At 37.8% G+C, this 24,405-nt stretch overlaps 1 protein-coding gene across 8 annotated transcripts in view; it reads left to right on the top strand.

The window, feature by feature from the left end:
• SIK3 (SIK family kinase 3) overlaps positions 1 to 24,405 on the top strand; it is a 357,300-nt gene that overhangs the window by 296,044 nt on the left and 36,851 nt on the right. For all 8 annotated transcript variants that reach the window (XM_077112826.1, XM_077112822.1, XM_077112825.1 and 5 more), the window contains 2 exons: positions 11,125 to 11,249; positions 11,786 to 11,909. In XM_077112826.1, coding sequence (XP_076968941.1) covers positions 11,125 to 11,249; positions 11,786 to 11,909 — 249 coding nt within the window. The remainder of the gene's footprint in view (positions 1 to 11,124; positions 11,250 to 11,785; positions 11,910 to 24,405) is intronic.

Below are 24,405 nucleotides of genomic sequence, written 5' to 3' on the forward strand. Positions count from 1 at the left end.
AAAAGTAGGGCATGAGTGGAGCAATGATGAGAGTGTGTTATGAACTAAAGATTATAATTAATTCATAATCAAATTCTGTGTATCTGAAGTCTAACATTTTGTTTTATTTTTCTTTATTTAAAAGGAAAGAAAGAAAAGTTAGTGGCCCACAAGATAGAGGCTAAGGGCCTTGTCCTATTTTAAAGCTTTTATTTGGCCTAATGCTACTATGCAGTCTTATTTCTTACCACATACCACTACAAGTCGTATCCTGTGCACATGCCAGTCTCTTTATTGTCCCTTAAACTTAGCAAGCTAATTCCAAGTGATCTGCTTTTGCTCTTCCCACCCACCACTCAGAAAACTCTTTGCTTTCCTTTTCCCCACCTCCCTCCAGATCCTAGCCATTGTACTAAGTTCCACTTCTTTCTTGAGTCCTTCACTGGGAACATATCTTTATGGCTTTTGGGTCTTTCTTAGGAACTAATACTTTGCTGTACACATTGGGAGGGTGCCATAAATATATGTTAAGTTAATGAAGGAAATGGTGGAACTTCTTTAGAGAATGTGAGAGAGACATTTTAAATGTCTCATTCTTTTCTCCATATTAATTTAAATTTGACTTTGAGGATTTTCCCTTCCAAATTGTGTCATCTTTCAGGTTTTTTTTTTTCCCCCAGTGATCTATATATGCAAGTAACTTAAAACTGGAAGGTATCTTATTGCCCCTGTTCCAGGTCTGTCTGTTCCCCCTGTCTCCTCTCACACCCGTTGCCTACCACATATCCCACCATTCCCCTAACCCTCCCTGAAATTACCAAAAAAATCCAAAATAGACGTAGTTGAGGTTTTTTCAATCTTCTCAGTTTATTTTAACATTTGTTCCTCCCATTATTTGTTTATTTTTTATCCATATTTTTTTACTCATCTGTCCATACCGTAGATAAAGGGAGCATTAGACACAAGGTTTTCACAATCACACAGTCACATTGTGAACGCTAATCATTATACAATCATCTTCGAGGAACATGGCTACTAGAACACAGCTCTAGGGCACTTCCCTCTAGCCTCTCTAATACACCTTAAACTAAAAAGGGATGTCTATATAATGTGTAAGAATAACCTCCAGGATAACCTCTCAACTCTGTTTGAAGTCTCTCAACCACTGACACTTTATTTTGTCTCATTTCTCTTTTCCCCCTTTTGGTTGAGAAGGTTTTCTCAATCCCTTGATGCTGAGTCCCAGCTCATTCTAGGATTTCTGTACCACATTGCCAGGGAGGTTTACACCCCTGGAATTCATGTCCCATTGTAGACAGGGGAAGGGTGGTGAGTTTCCTTGCCGCTGGCTGAGAAAGAGATAGGCCACATCTGAGCAACAAAAGAGATTCTCTGGGGGTGATTCTTAGGCCTAATTTTAAGTAGGCTTTGTCTATCCTTTGTGGGGGTAAGTTTCATATGAACAAACCCCAAGACTGAGGGCTCAGGCCTGTTTATTTGGTTATCCCTGATGCTTGTAAGAATATTGGGAATTCTCCAAATGGAGAAGTTGAATTTTCCCCTTTACTCGCCATGGCATTGCCAGATCATATGGCAATTCTATGCTTAGCTTCCTGAGGGGCCACCAAACTGCCTTCCGCAGAGGTTGTACCATTTTACATTCCCATGAACAGTGAATAAGTGTGCCTCTTTCTCCACATCCTCTCCAGCACTTGGTGTTTTCTTTTTTTTTTTTTTTTTTTTTTTTTGATAGTGGCCATCTGGTGGGTGTGAGATGATATCTCATTGTGGTTTCAATTTACATCACACTAATAGCCAGAGAAGTTGATCATCTTTTCATGTGCCTTTTAGACATTTATATTTCCTCTTCTGAGAAGTGTCTGTTCATGTCCTTTGCTCATTTTGTAATTGGGTTGTTTGTCTTTTTGTTGTTGAGCTGAAGAACCTCTTTATACATTCTGGATACTAGACCCTTATCTGATATATCATTTCCAAATATTGTCTCCAGTTGTGTAGTCTGTCTTTTTACCTTCTTGACAAAGTTCTTTGATGCACAAAAGTGTTCAGTTTTGAGGAGTTCCCATTTATCTATTTCTTTCAATGCCCATGATTTGGGTGTAAGATCTAGGAAACTGCCTTCTATTACAAGATTTATAAGCTATTTCCCTACAATTTCCTCTAAAAGTTTTAAGGTATTAGGTCTAATGTTTAGGTCTTTGATCTATTTTCAGTTAATTTTTGTATAGGCTGTGAGATGTGGACCCTCTTTCATTCTTTTGCATGTGGATAACCAGTTCTGTAGACACCATTTATTGAAGAGACCTTTCTATCCTAGGTGAGTTGGCTTGACTGCCGTATCAAAGATCAGTTGTCCATAGATGAGAAGGTCTATATCTGAACACTCTATTCGATTTCATTGGTCAGTATATCTATCTTCATGCCAGTACCATGCTGTTGCAACCACTGTAGCTTTGTAATATGCCTTAAAGTCAGGTAATGTGAGATCTCCCACTTATTTTTCTTTCTCAGGATATTTTTAGCTATTTTGGGCACCCTGCCCTTCCAGACAAATTTGGCTACTGGTTTTTATATTTCTATCAAGTAAGTTTTTGGTATTTTAATTGGTATTGCATTGAATCTATAAGTCAATTTAGGTAGAATTGACATCTTACTATATTTAGCCTTCCATTCCATGAACACAGTATGTCCTTCCGTTTATTTAGGTCTTCTGTGATTTCTTTTAGCAATTTCTTACAGTTTTCTTTGTATAGGTCTTTTCTATCCTTAGATAAATTTATATATATAAATATTTTATTCTTTTGGTTGCAATTGTGAATGGACTTTTTTTTTCTGGATTTCCCCCTCAGATTGTTCATTATTAGTGTATAGAAACACTACATATTTTTGAGTGTCGATCTTGTAACCTGCTACTTTGCTGTGTACTCATTTATTAGCTTTAGCAGTTTTTCTGTGGATTTTTCAGGGTTTTTAACGTATGGCATCATATCATCTGCAAACAGTGAGAGTTTTACTTCTTCCTTTCCAATTGGGATGCCTTGTATTTCTTTTTCTTGTCTAATTGCTCTGGCTAGAACTTTCAACACAATGTTAAATAACAGTGGTGATAGTGGACATCCTTTTCTTGTTCCTCATCTTAGGGGGAAAGTGTTTAGTCTTTCCCCATTGAAGATAATGTTAGCTGTGGGTGTTTCATATATTCTCTTTATCATGTTGAGAAAGTTCCCTTCTATTCCTATCCTTTGAAGTGTTTTCAACAAGAAAGGATGTTGAATTTTGTCAAATGCCTTTTCTGCATTGTCAGTTGAGAGAATGGAGATAATCATATCATTTTTCTGCTTTGATTGGTTGATATGGTGTATTACATTAATTGATTTTCTTATATTGAAACATCCTTGCATACTGGAATGAATCCTACTTGGTCATGGTGTATAATTCTTTTAATGTGCTGCTGGATTCAACTTGCAAGAATTTTGTTGTGGATTTTTTGTATGTATATTCATTAGAGTGATTGGTCTGTAATTTTCTTTTCTTGAAGTATCTTTGTCTGGCTTTGGTATGAAGGTGACAGTGACTTCATACAAAGAGTTAGGTAGTCTCCTTCCTCTTCAGTTTTTTTTTTTCGTAGAGTTTAAGCAGGATTGATACTAATATTTTCTTGAATGTTTGGCAGAATTCACATGTGAAGCCATTTGGTCCTTTTCTTTTTTGGGAGCTTCTCAGTGACTGATTCAGTTTCTTTTCTTGTGATTGGTTTGCTGAGATCATCTGTTTCTTCTCGAGTCAATGTTGGTTGTTCATGCCTTTCCAGAAAGTTGTCCATTTCATCTACATTGTCTAGTTTATTGGTATAAAGTTGTTCATAGTGTCCTTTCATTATCTCCTTTATTTCTGTGGGGTCAGTGGTTATGTCTCCTCTTCCATTTCTGATTTTATTTATTTTCATCCTCTCTCTTCTTTTTGTCAACCTTACTAAAGGTTCTTCAATCTTAATGATTTTCTCATAGAACCAACTTCTGGTTTTGTTGATTTTCTCGATTCTTTTCATGTTCTCAATTTCACTTATTTCTGCCCTAATCTTTGTTATTTCTTTCCTTTTGCTTGCTTTGGGGTTAATTTGCTATTCTTTGTCTAGTTCTTCCAAGTGAACAGGTAATTCTTCAATTTTTGCTCTTTCTTCTTTTTTTGATACAGGCATTTAGGGCAATAAATTTCCCGCTTAGCACTGCCTTTGCTGCATCCCATAAATTTTATGTTGTGTTTTCATTTCATTTGCCTCAAGATATTTACTGATTTCTCTTGTAATTTCTTCCTTCACCTTACTGGTAGTTTAAGAGTGTGTTGTTGAGCCTCCATACATTTGTGAATTTTCTGGCACTCTGCTCTTCTTGATTTCCAACTTCCGTCCTTTATGATCCAAGAAAGTGTTTTGTATGATTTCAATTCTTTTAAATTTATTAAGACTTGCTTTGTGACCCAGTATATGGTCTATCCTTGAGAATGACCCATGAGCACTTGAGAAAAAGGTGTATCCTGCTGTTGTGGGGTATAATGTTCTATAAATGTCTGTCAAGTCCAATTCATTTACTGTATTATTCAAATTGTCTGTTTCTTTATTGATCCTCTGTCTTGATGTTCTGTCCATTGATGAGAGTGGGGAATTGAAGTCTCCAGCTATTATGGTAGAGGTGTCTATTTCTCTTTTCAGTGTTTGCCTCATGTATTTTGGAGCACTCTAGCAATAAAATGTGCATAAATATTTATGATTGTTATGTCTTGTTGAATTTTTCTTTTATTAATACATACTGTCCTTCTTTGTCTCTTTTAATTGTTTTACATTTGAAGTCTAATTTGTTAGATATTAGTACAGCTACTCCTGCTCTTTTCTGATTCTTGTTTGCATGAAATATCTTTTGCCAACCTTTGACTTTCAACCTATGTTTGTGCTTAGGTCTAAAATGGCGTCTCCTTTAGACAGCATATAGATGGGTCCTGTTTTTTAATCCCTTCTGCCAGTCTATGTCTTTTGATTGGGGAGTTTAATCCTTTAACGTTTAATGTTTTTACTGTATGGGCAGTACTTCCTTCTACCATTGTGCCTTTTGGATTTTATTCGTCATATCTAATTTTTCTTCTTTTTACCTTTACTGATAGTCTTCATTTCTACACTGTTCTCCACACCTCTCTTTCCTATCTTCTCCTATCTGCCTGTAGTGCTCCCTTTATTATTTCTCTCAGTGCTCCGTTTAGTATTTCTTGCAGAGCTGGTCTCTTGTTCACAAATTCTCTCATTTTTTATTTTTTTCTGAAACTGTTAATTTTCCTCATATTTTTTAATGTCAGTTTTGCTGGATACAGAATTCTTGGTTGGCAGTTTTTCTTTTTTAGGATCTTAAATATATCATACCACTGTCTTCTTGCCTCCATGGTTTCTGCTGAGAAATCTACACATTGTCTTATTGGGCTTCCCTTGTAAGGGATAGATTGCTTTTCTCTTGCTGCTTTCAAAATTCTCTCTTTCTCTTTGACTTCTGACATTCTGATTAATAAATGTCTTGGAGTATGTTTTTGGAGCTATTCTGTGTGGTGTACATTGCATTTCTTGGATCTGTAATGTTACATCTTTCATAGGAGTTGGAAAATTTTCAGTGATAATTTCCTCCGTTATTCTTTCACCTCCTTTTCCCTTTTCTTCTCCTTCTGGGACACCCACAACACATATATTCATGAGCTTCATGTTGTCATTCAGTTCCCTGAATCCCTGGTCATATTTTTCCATTCTTTTCCCTGTCTTTTCTTTTGCTTGTTGGATTTCAGGTGTCCCATCCTCCAATTCAGTAATCCTGTCTTCTGCCTCTTGAAATCCAACATCGTAGGTTTCCATTGTTTTTTTTTTTTTTTCATTTCTTCTATTGAGTTTTTTTATTCCCATAAGTTTTATGATTTGTTTTTTCAGACTTTCGATTTCCTCTTTTTATTTGTCCCTTGCCTTTTTTATATCCTCCCTGAATTCGTTGATTTGATTTTTTATGAGATTTTCCATGTGTTTTCAGACATCCTGAATTAATTGTTTCAACTCCTGTATCTCATTTGAATTGTTGGTTTGTTCCTTTGCTTGAGCCATATCTTCAATTTCCCTAGTATGACTCATTTTTGCTGGTGTCTAGGCATTTAATTTCCTTAATTAGTTTATTTTGGAGATTGTTTTTTCACTCTTTTACCTAGGATTTTCTTGCTGGATGTCTTTGTTCTCTATCTGTTCTTTGACATTCAGTTCACCTTATTCTAGACCTCTAGCATAGGTTTTGTTTAATGGATCAGAATCTTTCCATTCTTGTTTTCTTGTTCCTTGCCCTGCTTGTATGGAGTCTTTTTTTTTTCCTTAGGCAGGTCAACTTAGATATTATAGACTCCTGTCAGATTTTGCCAGACCAGACTGGCCTCCTCTCAGCAGGAAAGTCACCTGCATAAGTTTTCTGTGAGGGTGAGACCCAGCAGGTTGACAGTCTTTCCTATGAAGCCTCTAGACGTGGTTTTTCTCTCATACCCAGTATGTGGTGCTTGTCTGTCTGTGGGTCCCACCAGCATAAAGTGATGCGATACCTATAACTTCAGCAGACTCTCCCTGCTGGGGCTATGGTTGAGACAGAGGAGAGGTTGTAGACTGGCTTTAATTGCTTCAGTTTTCCAGTCCTTGAGGTATGAATTCCTTGAGGGATGGATCTTAAGGAATTGAGATCTGGACCCAACCCCTTTCCTGGGGAAGGCTCAGCCTGTAGGGAATTAATTCCTTTCACTTGACCAGCCTCTTTGTCTCTCAGACAAGTTTAATTCAGCCCTTGCCTGGGGCAGTTGGAGCCTGAGTAGCCTAACAATTGTAGCTCTTGAGCAGTTAAGCAGTAGAAACAGAGTAAAAAAAAAATCCTTTTCAGGGCAGGACCCCTGTTCCTTGGGTTTGTTAATCAAGAGCTTAAGTTGGTACACTGCTCTATGTATCTCCAGGTCCTGTGTACCCTCTCTTTTTTTTTAGGGTCCAAACCGTTTCAAGTATTTTGTGCCATCTGATCCAAAGAGCCTCTGTTTTTTGTTTTGTTTTGTTGTTGTTGTTTTTTTCATCAGCCCTGCCCCCTCTTCACTAAGGCAAAAAGTAGTGACTTTAGCTTTTATTCCAGGTTTATCTGAGCTGGGGGCCTTTTTTCTAGTAGTCAGAATTTGTTAATTAATTCCACATTTGGAGCTTGGTTGAGCTCAGCCCCTTGCTACTAGTAAAGTCTCTTTCCTTTCCCCTCTGGGAACCAGCATGTCGGGGGTGGGGATGGGGTGGAGTGGTGCCAGCCTCCGCGGCTTCTAGGATTCACTGGTTGGGGTGGGATCTCAGCTGGTTCAGCTTATCCATACTGGTGTACGTTGTGTGTCCTATCACTGATGTGGCCCCAGCAGTTGTTGTGTACTGTTCCTGGCTATTTACTAGCTCCTCTGGAGCACAAACTAAATTCCAGACCTCACTGAGCTGCCATCTAGGAATGTGGATTTGAGTTTTAACTGCTTTTATTTTTTCCTTCCAGTTCTCTTATGAGATGTAGCAAAGTATACGCAAAGGTGAACAACTAAGAGAATAAAGAGGAGGGTGTTCTCCACCCCAGTTATCCATCTCCTGAAGTATTAATCAGAAGGACCTAAACTTTCAAAATAAGTTCCAGATTTAGTATATGTTTATAACTTAAATTTTCTTTCACATAGATAATTTGAAATTTCAGAAAATAAGTTGTGATAGCTGAATGAACAATGAACTTGCCAAAATTTTACCTCACAAAAGCACGGCAATATTGAAGTTTAATGTTAAATGTTTGTAAAGAGACATTAATACAGAATACAAGATAGCATTATACTTTAAATGAAACTATCAATTTATGATGTTATGCATAAGGAAGGGGGAGGGTGGGCTACATCCTCTTAAGTTTAGTACATTAAAGAATGAATTGGGATACCCCAGGATCATTCAATGGTGAAAACTGGCTCTATTGAAAGAAAATATGTTATGGTAGGCAGAAAGAAGCAGATTTTGCTTGAGTGTATGTATAATGCCTTCAAGAGTCATCGAGTTAGGAGTAAGAACAATATTTGGAATAATTATAGAAGAGATGGGTTTGTAAAACTGTAGGATTTTGCTTGGAAATAAGAGCAAGCAGTTGGTTTTATTTTTTTTTAGTAGAGAAGTTATAGGTATATAGAGAAATCATGCAGAAAATATGTAAAATACAGAGTTCCCATATACCACCCTCTTATTATTAACACCTTGCATTACTGTGGTACATTTGCTATACTTCCTGAAAGAATATTTTTATAACTGTACTATTAAATATTGTCCATCTTGTTTTGGGGGTGGGTACATGGTCTGGGAATCAAACCCAGGTCTCCCTCATGAAAGGTGAGTATTCTTCCACTGAACCACCCGTGCACCCTATAATCCATGTTTTATAATAGGTTTCACTGTTTGTGCTGTACAAAAGCATTCTTTTTTAATTTTAAAGAATCTTACCAAAATTTTGCAGTCATTGGGACTAGCTGTTAACACCAGCTGTTTGGCTGTAAAATTCTGTGGAAGCAGGTGATTCCCCAGATATGGCCCTCTCTACTTGTCAGGTCCTAATCATATCATTCAATTCTCATAGACTCATTTTTCTTATAAACACCTAATAACACTGTAAGCCTGCAGCCATCTTTGAAGCAAGGTTCCCATTCCTATTTTTCTCTTTGAGAACTGAATTAGGGTTCTCTAGAGAAACAGAATCAACAGGGAACACTTGCAAATATAAAATTTATAAAAGTGTCTCACGTGACCGTGGGAACACAGAGTTGAAAATCCACAGGGCAGGCTGTGAAGCTGACGATTCCGATGGAGAGTCTGGATGAACTTCACAGGAGAGGCTCACCAGCCAAAGCAGAAAGAGAGCCTGTCTCTTCTGAATCCTCCCTAAAAGGCTTCCAGTGATTAGATTAAGCAACACTCATTGCAGAAGATACTCCCCTTTGGCTGATTACAAATGGAATTAGCTGTGGGTGCAGCTGACGTGATCATGATTTAGTTCTATGAAATGTCCTCATTGCCACATACAGGCCAGCACTTGTCCAACCAGACAAACAAGTACCACCACTTGGCCAAGTTGACACATGAACCTGACCATGACAAAGAACTATTTCCTGTTTGGTGTAGATATAATAAACAAGTTCATGCCACTAAGTTTGTGCCTTCTGCTCCCTGGAAGAATTATAGATAGAACATTTGTTCTTCAAAATGGAAAATCTCCTATATATTTTTAGATGCTTACTGGAAAAGCTTAAACCAAGTACTTTAAAGTCATTGCTTGGCATTTTGCATTCTCTATTAAAAATGCAAAGAAAAACCTCCATGATTCTGTCTTTTGGACTTTGCTGTCCCATCATACAGCCCCATGAGTCCATCAGTATTTCTCCTCTGCACTGTGGAGAAGGTCAATTATGGAGAAAGACCTGGTGAAGGTCTTTACAATCAAAATTATTAAAAAAACAAAATGAAGGGTCTTCTCATCATATTATTCCCAAAGGCATCTGACTTACTGAATCTCATTTGTTGGGAATTTTAGTGATCTATCCACACTCTCTTAAGATAATTATTGTTAACAGGTTGAGTGCATGCACAGTTTAACTTTCACATAAAATTATTTTTTCAAATGTAGGTTAGTCAATAGAATTTTAAATGCTGTTTTATCAAAGTGAATGTTTAGTAATGCTCACTGTGTTTAGATACTGTGTTAGGTGATGTGAAAGACTCAGAGATGAATAAGGTATTTGTAAGGAAGTAGAGAGAGAGGGTAGATTTGGGTAGAGGAGCCAGAGTTCTGTTTCCAACTTGATGCGGGAAATGAGAAGGGAAAGGACTTAAAGGTGAGTCCAGTGTTCCTGGTGACTGGGATAGCAATGCCGTTAATGAAGGTGGCAACACCAGAGGAAGGGCAGTTCTGATTTTGGAAAATGGTAGTTTTGAGATATTTTCTCGTAGGTAGTTATTGGAAGCTCTTGCCCTAAGGGTAAGAGTGGTACTAGGGCATGAATTATGAATTTGGGGGGAATTATTCCCAAAGGAGTGCGTGTAGAAGCTGTAGGATCAGAAGAGTTAGCCTTGAGAAAATATAGAGTAAGAGGAGAGAATCAAAATCAGGAAATGCATACTAAAAAACACCGGTATAAGGGAGAAAGAAGAAAAGCAGATAGCAAAAGGAGGCAGAATTATCAACAAGAGAGTAAAATTAAGAAAGAAAGATAAAAGTTTTGAAGAGTAGGTAGGTGCTCAGCATTTTTAGATGCTGTGACAGCCAGGAGTATGGTATTCCTGGGGTAGGAGGTGAGGGAGTTGTAGCCTATCATACATATAGATTGTTCATAAATAAATGTATAAGTCAGTGACTCTCTATCCTTTGCCCTCCCATCCTTGCCTATTTTCTTAATATTCTTCCCCAAGCCTCACCCCTCCTGCCTCCTACCTACTCCCTCTTAAAGCTGTGGGGTCGGGGTCAGGATGAATTGAGGCATGTAGAAAATTGATGTTAAGATGTAAATGTTCTCGGTTCACTTTGTGAATAAGTTGCATATTCTTTATTTTGGGTATGCCATCATGATAATAATGTCACTTTGTCTAATTTGTAATTCACTATTATGTCTCTAGTGGTCATAAATGTGTTTGTCATAAGAAATAAAAATAATGTGACAGTTCCTTTCCTGGACCCTGCACTTCCAAAAAATATGTAATAATGTGACAATTTCGGATCCAATGTACTGGCTACATATATTTACCAATTCTGTTGCAGTCTTAACATCATTTGTTGTCTGATTTCATTACTGTTTTTAAAGGAACAAGTACTACCTGCCTTCTTCTGCCTAGGTTTATAAAGTTAATAGTGCTGTTTTTGCAGACATAAACCAATCATGTTTACTTTTTTTTTACTTCTAAATGGCTGACTATATAGTTTCTAATCTTTCTCTTTTCATGGTTTGTATTCAAGGTTAATGCTTCTGAACCTTTACTCCAGTGAGTGGCAACTAGTGTTTGCTGGTTAAAATGACCTTAGTTATGTCCATTTGCCTTTCTAGATTTTGGATTCAGTAACCTCTTTACTCCTGGGCAGCTGCTGAAGACCTGGTGTGGTAGCCCTCCATATGCTGCACCCGAACTCTTTGAAGGAAAGGAATATGATGGGCCCAAGGTGGACATCTGGGTAAGTTACTACCTTCTTTTGCTTCCCAGGGCATTGTTATCCTGAATTGATGACAGCTGCCCTTATCCTGGAGACACACATAATGCTGCATGTGAATTGGGATCACAGTCACCTTTCCTTTGAATTCCCAATCCATTGTGCAGAGTCCTTCCTTCAGCAGTTATCTTATGGACTGAGCCACAGGTTTCAAATCCCACTTTTCAGCTGTAAAAGAGCCCCAAGGGTCAGTTCGGATGGGTGCCTTTGCCAAGAATTGAGATTCTTTCTAGCACTGCCATTTGCCTCCCTCCTAAAAACTGAGTACTGAGAGATTCAGGAGAAGTTGTACAAGATTAATGTCTGGAAGCCAAGAAGAGTATTAAATATTCTGAAGATGATGGCCTTGACAAAGCCCTACATTATTTCTCATATAAAAAGAACAAAGTCTGTTTCATTATCTTGTTCATGATCACCATCATCATCGTATGTTCACTATAATGGCCTCTTCTGTTTCCTTTGATGCGATTAATTGTATGTTCTCTCTGTTTGGGATTCAGAGCCTTGGAGTTGTCCTCTATGTGCTTGTGTGTGGTGCCCTCCCATTTGATGGGAGCACACTGCAGAATCTGCGGGCCCGGGTGCTGAGTGGAAAGTTCCGCATCCCATTTTTTATGTCCACAGGTAAGGGAATTGCCAGCACATAGGTATGACTGGGTCCATGATAATTAGATATGCTAAGTAATCTCAACAGTTCAGTGATGGAATATAAATGCTCACTAGCTTGGTACCTCCACGAGGCAGAGAGTATAGGGAACAGCATACAGGCTTTGGCATCAGATAGGCCTGCCTGGGTTTGAATTTGGAGTCTGCATATTAGCTACTAGTATTGTGCAGTAGATTTCTAAATGTTTTTGAGCTTTAGCTTCCTCATCTGTTAGTTAGCTGATGGTTTTGTGAGGGTTATTACTAAAAGGATTAAATAACATAATGCATGCAAAGAGCCCCCTAAGCCTATTACTTAGTAGCAATGCAATAAAATGCTGTTTCACCCCTGTCCTTTGCTCCCCACTCCTCTCCAGGATAACATTTCCTTTTACCAGGGCTCCAAGGAGATGTGGTTTTAAATACCAAGGATAGGGTGGGCCGCGGTAGTTCAGTAGGTAGAGTTCTCGCTTGCCATGCCAGAGACCTGGGTTCGATTCATGGTGCCTGTCCATGCAAAAAAAAAAAAAAAGAGATACCAAGGATAAAGCATGTTTTTTATCTTAGTCTTGCCACTGCATTTCCAACTTTTATGACCATTATTCATTTTTTTTTAGAAAAAACAAAGCATTCTTTTAAATGAGTGGGCAATAGGTTAAGTCACTCTTGGAAAAATTTAACACTGAAAACAGATACCAGACGCCCAGAATCTGGAGTTTTTATCACCATTTTTAGGTACATAAGAGAAAACATTTTGGAGATATACAGAAAGTATTATATTTAGTTTTGCTTTGTCATCTCTATTCATATTAAGGGAGAATATACAGTTTATATGTCCACTTGATGGGCATGATGAGAATTGCATTTTAGAATAATTAGGTGAAACTTGGGCTAGATTTAATGGACTAGATTTTATTTTAAGTCTCTTTAGAATTAATGATTTAATATTATATCAGATAATGATAAGTGTGGGAGAGAAATAAAATGGAGAAGGGTTTAGGGTTAGTGCATGGGAGATTATTTTTGAATGTATGGTCAAGAAAATTCTTCACTAAGAAAGAGACATTTCAAGAAAGATTTTAATAAGTTGAGGAAGCACTCTAAGCCCAACTCTGCAAGGAAAACCTTACCCTCCCCCCTACATAGGACATAACATACAGGGGTGGAAATCTCTCTGACAACATGTGGCGTGACTTCCAGGATGAGTCTGGCTCTGGCACCATGGGATCAACAGAGCCTTCTGGACCAAGGAGGGGAAAAGAAGTATAATAAAATAAGGCATCAGTGGCCACAAGAGATCAGATGGAGTCAAGAGACTATTCTGAAGGCTGCTCTTATGCAAGCTTCAGTTAGATAGTGCTGATTGCCGTGGTTTGCTAATCCCCAACCCTCACTCCTGTTGACCCTTGAGAACACCTAGGGCTTGAACTGAGACTCTTTAAAGGCTTCATGTACTGTTTGCTTTCCTGGAACCTATAATTCCCAGAGGGTTCCTAGGTCAGATAAATCCTGAAACATAGAGGGACCACCCTCTCCAAAATTTTTGCTTAATTACATCCCTCTATCCTGTAGTATTGGCACCCCTTCTCAACATGAGAAAGTCAGAGCAGGCATTTCCCAAAAGTCCCTGTAGAGTGGGAAAAGGATCAAAGGAGAAGGAGGAAGTATAACAGAGAATAGAATTTGGCAAATTAGTATAACTGCTGAATCACTATATTAATATTCCTTATAGCTTCTAGTATTTTTGGAGCAGCTAGAAGGAAATATTTGAGATGGTGGAATAGTATAACAGACTCTGGGATCTGTTCTGTAATTACTTGTTGAAGTGTGCTTTGAAATTATTGCTTTGTATATATATTTTACAATTAAAAAAAGTGTTAAAAGAAAAAAAAAAAAGGTTGAGGGCGGGCCGCGGTGGCTCAGCGGGCAAAGTGCTTGCCTGCTATGCCGGAGGACCTCGGTTCGATTCCCGGCCCCAGCCCATGTAACAAAAACGGAGAAACAGAATACAATAAAACAAGAAAATGTTTAAAGATGTTTCCCTTTCTTCCTTCCTTCCTTCCTTCTCTCTGTCTTTCCTTTAAAAAAAAAAAAAAAAAAAAAAAAGGTTGAGAAAGCAAGCACTTCAGGCATAGGAATAGCAAATGCAAAGGCCCTGAGAAGGGAGCAGGCTTTAGAGTGCTTAAGGAACAGCGAAGAGCCCTGTGTGCTGGAAAGGAATGAGTCATGGGGAGAAGAGGGTAAGGTCAGAGAGGTTAAGAGGGAACTTACCTGAGGGCTCAGTTAGTGACTGTAAAGACTATAATTTCTTCTCTGAATGGAATGTAAAGTATTGGAGGATTTTGACAGAGGAATGACATAATCTGACTCTTTTCTAAACATTACTGTGAAAATTTTCAAGCATACAAGAAAACTGAAAGAATATGATAGTGACTTTTGTTTCAAAAGGATCACTTTGCTGTTGGTTGCAAATAGGTTAAAGGGTACAGGCTGAAAGAAGGAAACCAGTGAATAGGAGATTTTTATAATAATCCAGATTAGAGTTATTGGTGGCTGGTTCCCAAACTGGGATGTCCAACTAGAGAGAATAAGAAGTGATTCAGATTCAAGAGATCTACACACTGTCTGGCAGGTATTGTTTAAAGCATTGTACAAACATGAACTTATTTAATTATTATAACAACCCTATCATCCTGATTTTATAGGTGATGATACTGGGTCCAGAAGAGGTTAAACAGTTTGCCCCAGGTAACACAGCTACTAAGCAGCTGAACTAGAATTTGAATCAGGAAGTCTGGCTCCAACACTTAGTGTTGGATATGATGTCAGAGAAAGAATAGTTAAGGTTAACTCCAGGCTTTTTGGCTTGAGCATCTGGAAAGATAGGAGTTATTGCTAATGGAGATTGGCAAGACTGGGGAAAAATTATTACATTTTAGAGAGATTTTTGGGCATGCTAACTTTGAGATGCCTGTTAGACATCTAAGTTGAGATACAGAATAGGTAGTTGAGTAGAGGAGTCTGTAAATTAAGGGCTAGGGATGTATATTTTGAAATAATCAGTTTATAGATAATATTAAAGTTATGAGAAGAGGTCATTTTAAGGTCGTGAGTATAGAGAAGAGAAGCAGTTCAAGGACTAAGCTCTAGAACACAAAGATATTTAGAGGTCAGAAAGGTGAGGAAGGATCAGCAGAGGAGTGGCTAGAGAACTAAAGCAGAGAGACCACTGTTAGAGAACAAGTGAAGTTGTGTCAGGGAGGAAGAAGTGATGAACTGTCTGAAGTGCTGCTGATAGGTCAATAAGATGACGGAAAACTGAATGTTGGATTCAGAAATGTGGAGCTCACTGGTAACCTTGAAGTGCAGTTTTTGGGGAAAAGTGTGAGCAAAAGCCTGATTCATGTGGGATACAACTGAAAAGGAATAAAAGAAAATGGAGAACAGAAGAAGAAACAACTCTTCCAATTTTACTATAAAAGGAAGCAGAGACATAGTCCAGTAGACTATAGTCCAGTACACTGTTAATTAAATGGCTAGCCCTTAGTCTGTCTTCATGACTGCCCAGCAGTGTTTGGCATTTAACCACCCCTTCCCTTCTTTTTTGCAACGCCTTCTTATGGCACTTGAGACATTATATTTTCAGGTTTTCTCCTTCTCTCTGGGTGTTCCTTTCCACTCTTCTCTGCCAGACTTCTCTTTCTCTGTTCATCCTTTAAAACTTTTCTGCTTTATACCCTCTTTCTGGGCCATCTATTTCCTGCCATGGTGTCGGTGATCATTGTGATGATCAGTCCCAAATTAATTCATTGGTCCTGACCTCTCCTCGGGGATCTAGGACTCTTATTTCCAACTGGTTGCTACTTTTATGTCTTGAAGGTACATCATGCCAAACATTTTCAAAACTGAACTTAATTCCCCCCTCCCCAGATTTGCTGTGTTCTCTGTCCCCTGTCTTAATGAATGGCATCACCCTCCAACCAAGGCAGAAACCACCTTCGATTCCTCCCCCTCTCGCACCATCCCCACAGCTGATCAACCCCCAAATCCTGAGGATTTAACCCTCCATTCCTATAGCCATTTCTGTAAACTATCTTCCTCTTATCTGGATTATGTAGCCAATTTTAGGATTTTGGATTCCAGTCTTGCCCCTCTCTAATCCATTCTCCACATTGTTGCCTGAGTAATTTTTCTAAAACACAAAGATAAAAACAAACCACATCAACATACACACAAATATACAATAATCATTTCACTTTCTTGCTTAAAAATTTTCAGTGATTTACCGTTGCCTACAGGGTAAAGTTTACTCCTTAATGTGGCTAGAGCAGTAATTTGTGAACATTTTTTACCATGACCATGCACTGTGGCCCAGAACATACATTTATGTATATAACTGCACAAAAGGTTTTTTTTTTTTGTATGCTGAATGGTGGGAGTCATATTTCATTCCTTTTCCATGTGAGTTTCCCCTTATTGCAGCACCATTTGCTGAATTTTTATTTATTTGTTTTTTTGTTTATTTGCTTTCTTATTTGTTTGTTTTGGGAAGTGCACAGGGCAGGAATCAAACCCCTGTCTCCCGCATGGCAGGTGAGAATTCTATCACTGAAACTACGCTTGTACCTCCAAAAGGTTTTTTTAAAAAGAAAAACCTGGCTTTATTATTTGTAGCACACTCTAGTATATTTTATTCTATTCCATTAAATAATGCTGATTGTAACTTAATAAATTGATCTCATGGCTGAAAAATGCTAAATTGATCTCATGATTGAAAAAAATTACCTCTCGGACCTGGCTCCTGCCTACTTCTTCAGCCTCAACTCCTGTCTTACAACTAGTCACCCTAATTTTCTTCTAGTTCGCTGAACAAATGTTCTCTGGAGTAGTTTTCACTGCCTGGAATACTTCTGTCCCATCCCTCCGACTCTATCCCACTTCGTTCATCCTGTATCCTAAAATCTAGAATAATTCACTCTTCAGGTCTCTGCACTTTCTCTTAGGGCACTTACCAAACTTTATTGTTACTTCTTTCATTGTACATCTTCCACACCTGACTGAGTTTAGAGAAAGCAAAGATTATAAATATGTCTTTTTCACTGTAGCCTAGCACAGTATCTTGGGTGCCATAACACTTAAATAGCAGTAAATCTGATTGTGCCAGAATCCTGTTGAAAACCCTGAATTTATTCCAAATTGATTCTTTAGTCCCAACCTCTCCTCTGGGATCCACGACTCTATATCCAGCCATTTGCTACTGATTGTCTTCACTTTCATGTCTTGAAGGTGTATCAAGGGAAACATTTTCAAAACTGAACTTTTCACGGTGGCTCTGCCTGCCATACTGGAGACTCGGGTTCGATTCCTGGTACCTGCCCATGCAAAGAAAAAAAAAATGAACTTTTTACTCCTCCCCTCACATCCTGAGGGAAAAAGCACATAGCTGCTGTCTCCCCAACTTGCCAAGCACAAACATTCCTGTTCCCCCAGATCATTCTCTTCCTCTAACTCTGCTTGATTTTGCCTCATAGCACTTAACACCACAAACATTATTTACTTATTGTCTCCCCATGTCCCACCCCCACCACTTGACTGTAATAAGCTTTTATTTTTCTTCATTGCTATATTCCCAGGGCTTAGAACAGGGCCTGGGTCCTAGTAGGAACTCTGTAAATATTTGTTGAATGGATGAATGAGTGCATAGGTTTTTTAAAGTGCTGACTACAAAAGTACCTCCAGGTAATATTACTATTCAAATTATGATATCAGTCACAGTACATTTCATTAGGACTTTTGAGTTTACAAAATATATTCTTATATTTGGTCTAATTTGAGCTATGTAACTAACTCTGGAATAATGAATTACATATGTGATTTTACCATTTTGCAGAGGAAGAAGCTTTAGTATAGAAAAGTGAGATGACTTGCCCAAAGCCACACAGGAAATAAGTGACTAAGTCAGGACTCAAATTCAGTGCTTGTTCTGCTGCACCACATTATTGCAAAGAAAGGACAAGATGAACAAACCATATCTGATTTTCCAGTGGCCACAGTATTTCCTGACAGCAACTCAAATCCCCTCTACCCTGTACCTCCCCACTCCCTTTGCAGCATGGCAAAATATTCTTACTCAGGTCTTACCAGAGCTGGCTTCAGATGGTGGTAAAATCCTGACAGCTAGCTATATTGTCAACCACATTGTCTTTAGAAATAAACTACATAACATTTTAGCTGCTTAGAAATAGCTAATTTTATAATATTTAGTATAAGTTGACAGGAAAGGTTAAAGACTCAGAGAAATTGTGGGCTCACTTTAATCCCAGGCAAATAATTTCCCTAAGTAGGAATGGAAGTTTTTGTATGATTAAGTACAGACACTGAGAAACAACCCAGACTATGAAATGAGTAGATAATTGCTATGTTACCAATATGATCTCTCCTGCCCTTAGGGCCTGAATCCCAAGGATCAGGCAAAGGGGAAAATGAATGATGAGATTGTTTGCTCTTTAGTTGGCTTAGACATCATTTGAGTACCAAGGAATTTTCAAGTTCATGTGAAAGAAACCTAGAATCTGTCCCTTAGTTCTTTTTCTGCTAATGTCTCCAGTTTCTGGTCACAATTGTAGCTCACTAGACCTAAGAGGTAATTCTTTCGGTGGAGGAAAGAGCCACCTTCTTCCCAGCCTGCCAGGTCTACTGTTTCTCTACTATAGAAAGTAATGTGGTTGAGGAGACTCCTTAAGAACAAGATCTTTTCCTTCCTCAAGCTATTGCCATAGACTTGAGCTGAATTTATCCATTTTTTCTGCAAAAGGATCTAGAAACTCCAGAGAGCTGGGATAGTTTTCCAAATTAATACTTGGAAGGCAAAGCGAGAAAGGTCTATTATCTAGCTTCTTTTTCCTTGTAGCTAAGTTGGATTCCAGAGTATCTGCAGCTGTGGGAGGCCATGTGCTACAAATGGATACAGCTAGTTCAAGAATTCCATGCTTCTCTTTGTTGTCAGTAACGTGTGGAATGAAATATTCTCACTCACAATAAGTGGATATTTCTATGCCTAGTCTTGTTTAATATCAGCTTCCCTTCATGGGCATCCTGAGACATGGTAAAGACATAACCTTTCATTTTAAAATGACCAGGATATTCATCAATTTAAAAGGGGATTTTGTTTGTTGCTGAATTGATTTTCTGCCACCTGGCATGATAGTTATGTATGTGTCTTCCGCCCTTCCCTCTTAGAATGTAAGCCCCTTGATCAACATCTTCCATAAAACATAATAGTATCTGGTATGTTATAAACATTAAGTAAACATTTTATAATGAAAAATTGAACCACCACCACATTTACCTATAGAATCTTACATCAGTCTTGTGTTAGATTCTTTAAAGTGACTAGAGATCTGAATTAAAATTTATATAGCAAGCCAACATTGGTTTTACTTACCTCTGTTCCATAGGTTATTATGAAGACTAGGTCAGGTGACTTCTAGTTTAAAAGGGTTGTTTTTGATCTAATATAGAGCTGGTTTTCTACGTCTCAAGTAAAATAAATTTAATCCAGACCAGTGCTTTTGGATCTTGTTAGAGAACCCCAGTGAGAAGTTAGAAAAAACCTTGAGCCTAGATTATAGAAGAATCAGAGGTTGAAACTTGCTTTTTTGTGGCTGTTGCAAATGATGAGAACTGGCCCCAAGTGTTGGCATACGCTTCTTCTGACTCCTCTCCCTCCCAGTGATGGACGCCAACAGCTTAATTTTTTGGCGTGCCAACTCATTCACTAACCATATATTTTTTGCAACCATCAGAAGCCTGCTTCTTAAAGCTTACTTTACCTTAGTTTTGTAGTATACCAATCTGCTAGCAAATATAGTAAAATCAGTCATTTATTTAACTGAAGGAAAATTAATTTACAGTGAAAAAACTTTAGTGGTAGAGAGTACATAGAGATCTCTTGTGGACAATATTTTTGAGTCCTTATTGATTAAACTTCATTGTGACTTAATTAATTGTAATATGGCTTAAGTATTTTATTGCTGGGAATGCAAGACCCAGTCTTACATAATGCTTCTGCTGGAGGATAACTGTGCAGCCACTGCCAAAAAGCTTCCATTTAGAGGCAAATGACTCTGCCCTGGTTGGCTTACTCGTCAAGAATCACACAGCATTTCTTGTGCGCTAAAAAAAACTTTGTTTATAGAGATAGAGCAGGGGATAAAAGTAGCTCTCCCATCAGTCTTCATATTAGAAGAGGTGCAGAGTCCTCAAAGCAGTTCTCTTATACCTTTGGGGGCATGCTCCACCACTAGGGAGGAAATCCAGATAGCTGCGTTCACATTAGTGAATGCAGAAATCAAAAATGATGTCAGCTGTATGGTCTCACTGATACGAACTAACATTAATGAATGAACTTGGAGAATTTCAGTTAAGAACAGAGGTCATCAGGAGATAGAAATAGGGTAGATATTGGGTAATTGGAGCTGAAGGGATACAGATTGTGCAACAGGTCTGATTGTAAAAATTCAGAAATGGATAGCACAATACTACCTGATTGTAGCACAATAATGTAAGTACACTGAATGAACCTGAATGTAAGAATGATAGAGGGAGGAGAGCTGGGAGCACATATGAAACCAGAAGGTAAGATGAACAATAAAGACTAAGATGGTATAATCTAGGAATGCCTAGAGTGTACAATGATAGTGACTAAATGTACAAATTAAAAAATGTTTTTGCATGAAGAACAAAGGAATGTCAATATTGCAGGGTGTTGAAAATAGATGGTAATTCATATTTTAAAACAAGATTTTTGTAAGTAAATTATGGGTAATAAAATTTGTAGGACAACTACCAAAGTAAAAAAAAAAAAAAATGATTTCAGGAAGAAGGCAAGAGCTACATCAGAGTGAAGCAGACTTTCCTAACCATCCCCATGATTTTACTTAACACCATAGAAAGCCAGTGGGCAAGTATGACCACTGAGTTCACTGACATGAGGTATTGTATTAGTGGCCTTTTCAGGCACACTGTCCCCTCACTTAATGGCAACCCTAAATTGAAAACTAGAGTAAGGAAGGAAGTGGAAGGACCCCAGAGATTTGAATGATTGTTATCATTTATTGAACACTTTCTGTACACAGGCACTGTTGTAGTAACTTATTTAGTGCTCAAAATAATTCTTTGTGGTAAGCTATTATCATTTGACAGGCAAGAAAACTGAAGCACAGAAAGGTTAAGTTATATACTCAACATTATACAGCTAGAAAGTGACAGAGCTGAGACTTGAACCCTGGCAGCCTGACTTCAGAGACCATCTAACCATTTGTGATTGTGTTTTAATTCTCAGTAAATTTATATCTGCACGATATTCAAATATCAGGAGAGTCCTGGAATAGAAGTCTTTGTCCATCTACATCTAGATTATTTATTGAAAAGAGTTAGTTATCAGGGTATTCTGTATTGGACCCTGGAATAAAACTGAATCAGAGTTTTATTCTAGTATAATGATTTATATTAGGACTCAGCAAAATATGTGAATAATGATATCATGATATAAACAACAACTTTTTATAACCATGTGCTGCCAAATAGACAGCCTCTGGTATGACAATGTAGCAAGCCAGGGTCTTGTCAAGGCTGGAGCTAGAGGTAAATCCCTAGCCTTTAATTAGCATCTCTTATTTTCGGAATCTTAATTCTGGCGACATTAAAACCACTTGGAAAAACTGATTGAAAATAAAGTTCAAGAAATAGGTATTGTTTTTCTCGTAAGTAGAGATATATGGTCAAACCCTTGTCAGCCCCTCACTCATACCCTCAGTCTATCTCGGGTTGATAAATTGTTAAAACAAAAGAGGAAAGCCTCTTGGCCTAAGTTTATTGATTTCTATAAGAAATAGAGCTGTCTTTACTAAAGTGTTCCAGGCGATTTCTCTGTGGCTTCTATGTTTAGCTGCTGAAAGTGCCTTACAGGAAAGTGAGTTACAAGGAACTTTAATACTATTCCAGAATGTTCTGATGATAGTAATTTGTAGAAACCAGTACTGTTGGGGTTTGTATTTAAATCGAGAGCTCTACGCTTTCTTGTCTGTCTCTTGCTGTTGCAGTATCATTTTAGGAATTTCACTGAAGTAGTCCAGTTGTACAGGACTCCTATTTTTCTCTCCCCCAAAAAGCTGAAAGCAAATGGTTTCAAAACAGTTTTTCCCCCTCAGAGCTAATGTGTTAGAGGAGCTGATCTCAACAGTTATTTCTTGTGTCAAATTTTATTACAACCAATACTGTTTGTTATAGATTAAATTCCATTACAGTTACTTCCAAGGTTATGTCTTTTTATGATTGTGGAAAATCTTTGGCATTGACTATTACTTTAATAAACAGGCCCTGAACTTGGGATTTAGAAATGTTTATGTATTTCTATTTTGGCAGTCATGTATAAAAATTTAATTTATAGATTAAAAGTTTTCCAAGACGTAGAGTATCATTGTTCTAGCAGTATCCAATATAACAAAATTCCACTATACCAAAAAAAATTTTTTGTATTTTGTATGATTGTATTTAACACTTATGCTATCTCTGAACATATTTATAGGCTAGCACCTCCAGCATATGCTATTTTTACATACATCTTATTTAAAGGCCATTTGTCCACTTTGTTTAGATTTCAAAATAGTAACTATGTGAAATAGTAACTGTGTCAGCTTTGACCTCAGCTGACAGCTGGTGATGACAGGGTTTTCCTTGAGCATATTAGAAAAATGGCATTTCTAGGGCTTAGTCCACAAGCAGAATGAGGATTCCTAACTATGATCAGCTTCTTACCAAAAGAAGGTACCATGGCAGCACCTGTTATTTCTTACTGCTTTACATTCACTTATCTATAGGCATCATGACATTACAAGATAGTCACATCATCCTAGCCATAATTGTGACAGAATCAGGACATTATGAAAGAGTTTCTTTTCTTTTCATTAAGAAAAAAAAAAGCTTTGCGTGTGGGTTTTCGTTTTGAAAAAGGCAGACAGCATGAAAGAGAAGCACTGGCTCACAAACATTTGTAAATCCAGAACATATAAAGTAGAGGGATAGATTGTTATTAAAGCCAGGTTGCTCTGACCTGAGATTCTCATTGCAAGCCATTCTCCAATCTTGTTCTGTCTGCTATAATAGTATTAATTCTTCTCCTCCAGCCTGGTATCTGAGCTGGACAAAATGCATGGATGACAGAAACAGGCATATATCATACGATATCCTTATTCTGAAAAACTTAAGTTTAAGACTTAATGCCATTTGACTTTTTAAAAAATTTATAGACAGTTATTCATTTCCCATGCTGTTTTAGAGATGTAATGGCCTATTCATTTTTGTTTCCTCTTTGGATTTTTTTTCTTTCTCAAATAAAGCCTTCTTTGAAATATGAAAATTGTTCTGATTGGTTAAATATTACTGAGAAGTTGATTTAAATTATTGAAAATAAAGAATTCTTGGAGCTGAGTGCTCTGGAATTAACCTTTGATTAACTAAAGGGTGTATGAGGAACTAGACCTTATCCTTCTTCCACATACCTGTAAGAGCCTTGACTTTCCTCGGGCAATCTCATCTTGCTTGCATTCTTCCCTTGCCTCCTGGCACACAGATGGGTTATGTTCCCTTCAGCTCAAAGCGGTTTTATGTGGCCAGAAATAATTTATGACTTGATTTCTTTCAGACCACTCCTCTGCCCACGAAGCAGATTGCTTTGCCATGCCCAATACTTTGGCATCGCATGAAGGGTTTAAGGGACAGTTGGCTTTCCCCCCATCATAGGATCAACCTGAAGCTTCTGATGACTCAGTTTCCTACATTTCTGCCTAATCCTTCTTGCCTTGATTGAAATTCCTTGACTGGATCAAAATCCCTTGATTGGAGGGATCTAGTGTTTCTAGCCTTCCATTATGGCCTTGTGACAAGCAGAGTATATAAACTGTATTTGCTCTTTTATATTGTATTAAATCCTTAACAGCAAAATTATTAGTAAGACACTGCCCCTCCCCCCATTTAGATGTTATTTCCCTGCCTTCTCAATTTGTTTCAGTTCAATTTGCCTCTGCTCCTCTCCTACCCCAGTTGTTTTCCAGCTAGTTCATAGCCTACTGACCATGGCTTGTGAGTGGCTCTATCATGATGGAACCTGTTGAGATTACATGGCATTTGATCTGTCTGGAGAGGGAATGCAATTGCTTTAATCTGTTTTTATAAAGATAGGCTGGCTACTACCTAAAATATCAATAATTTATTTATTTTGTGCATTGTATGATTTAAGAACTCTGGCTTTAATGTAAGACTGACCAGAATTTGTATCCTGGCTATGTCTCTTATTATCTGGATAAATTTCTTAACTTCTCTGATTTTCAAGTTCTTTATCCAAAAAATGGTGATAATAGTAATACCTATTCATAGAGGTTGTTGATATGTGAATTAAATGCTTAAATTAAATTAA

Source organism: Tamandua tetradactyla, chromosome 8, assembly GCF_023851605.1.
Source record: "Tamandua tetradactyla isolate mTamTet1 chromosome 8, mTamTet1.pri, whole genome shotgun sequence".
Lineage (NCBI taxonomy): Eukaryota > Metazoa > Chordata > Mammalia > Pilosa > Myrmecophagidae > Tamandua > Tamandua tetradactyla.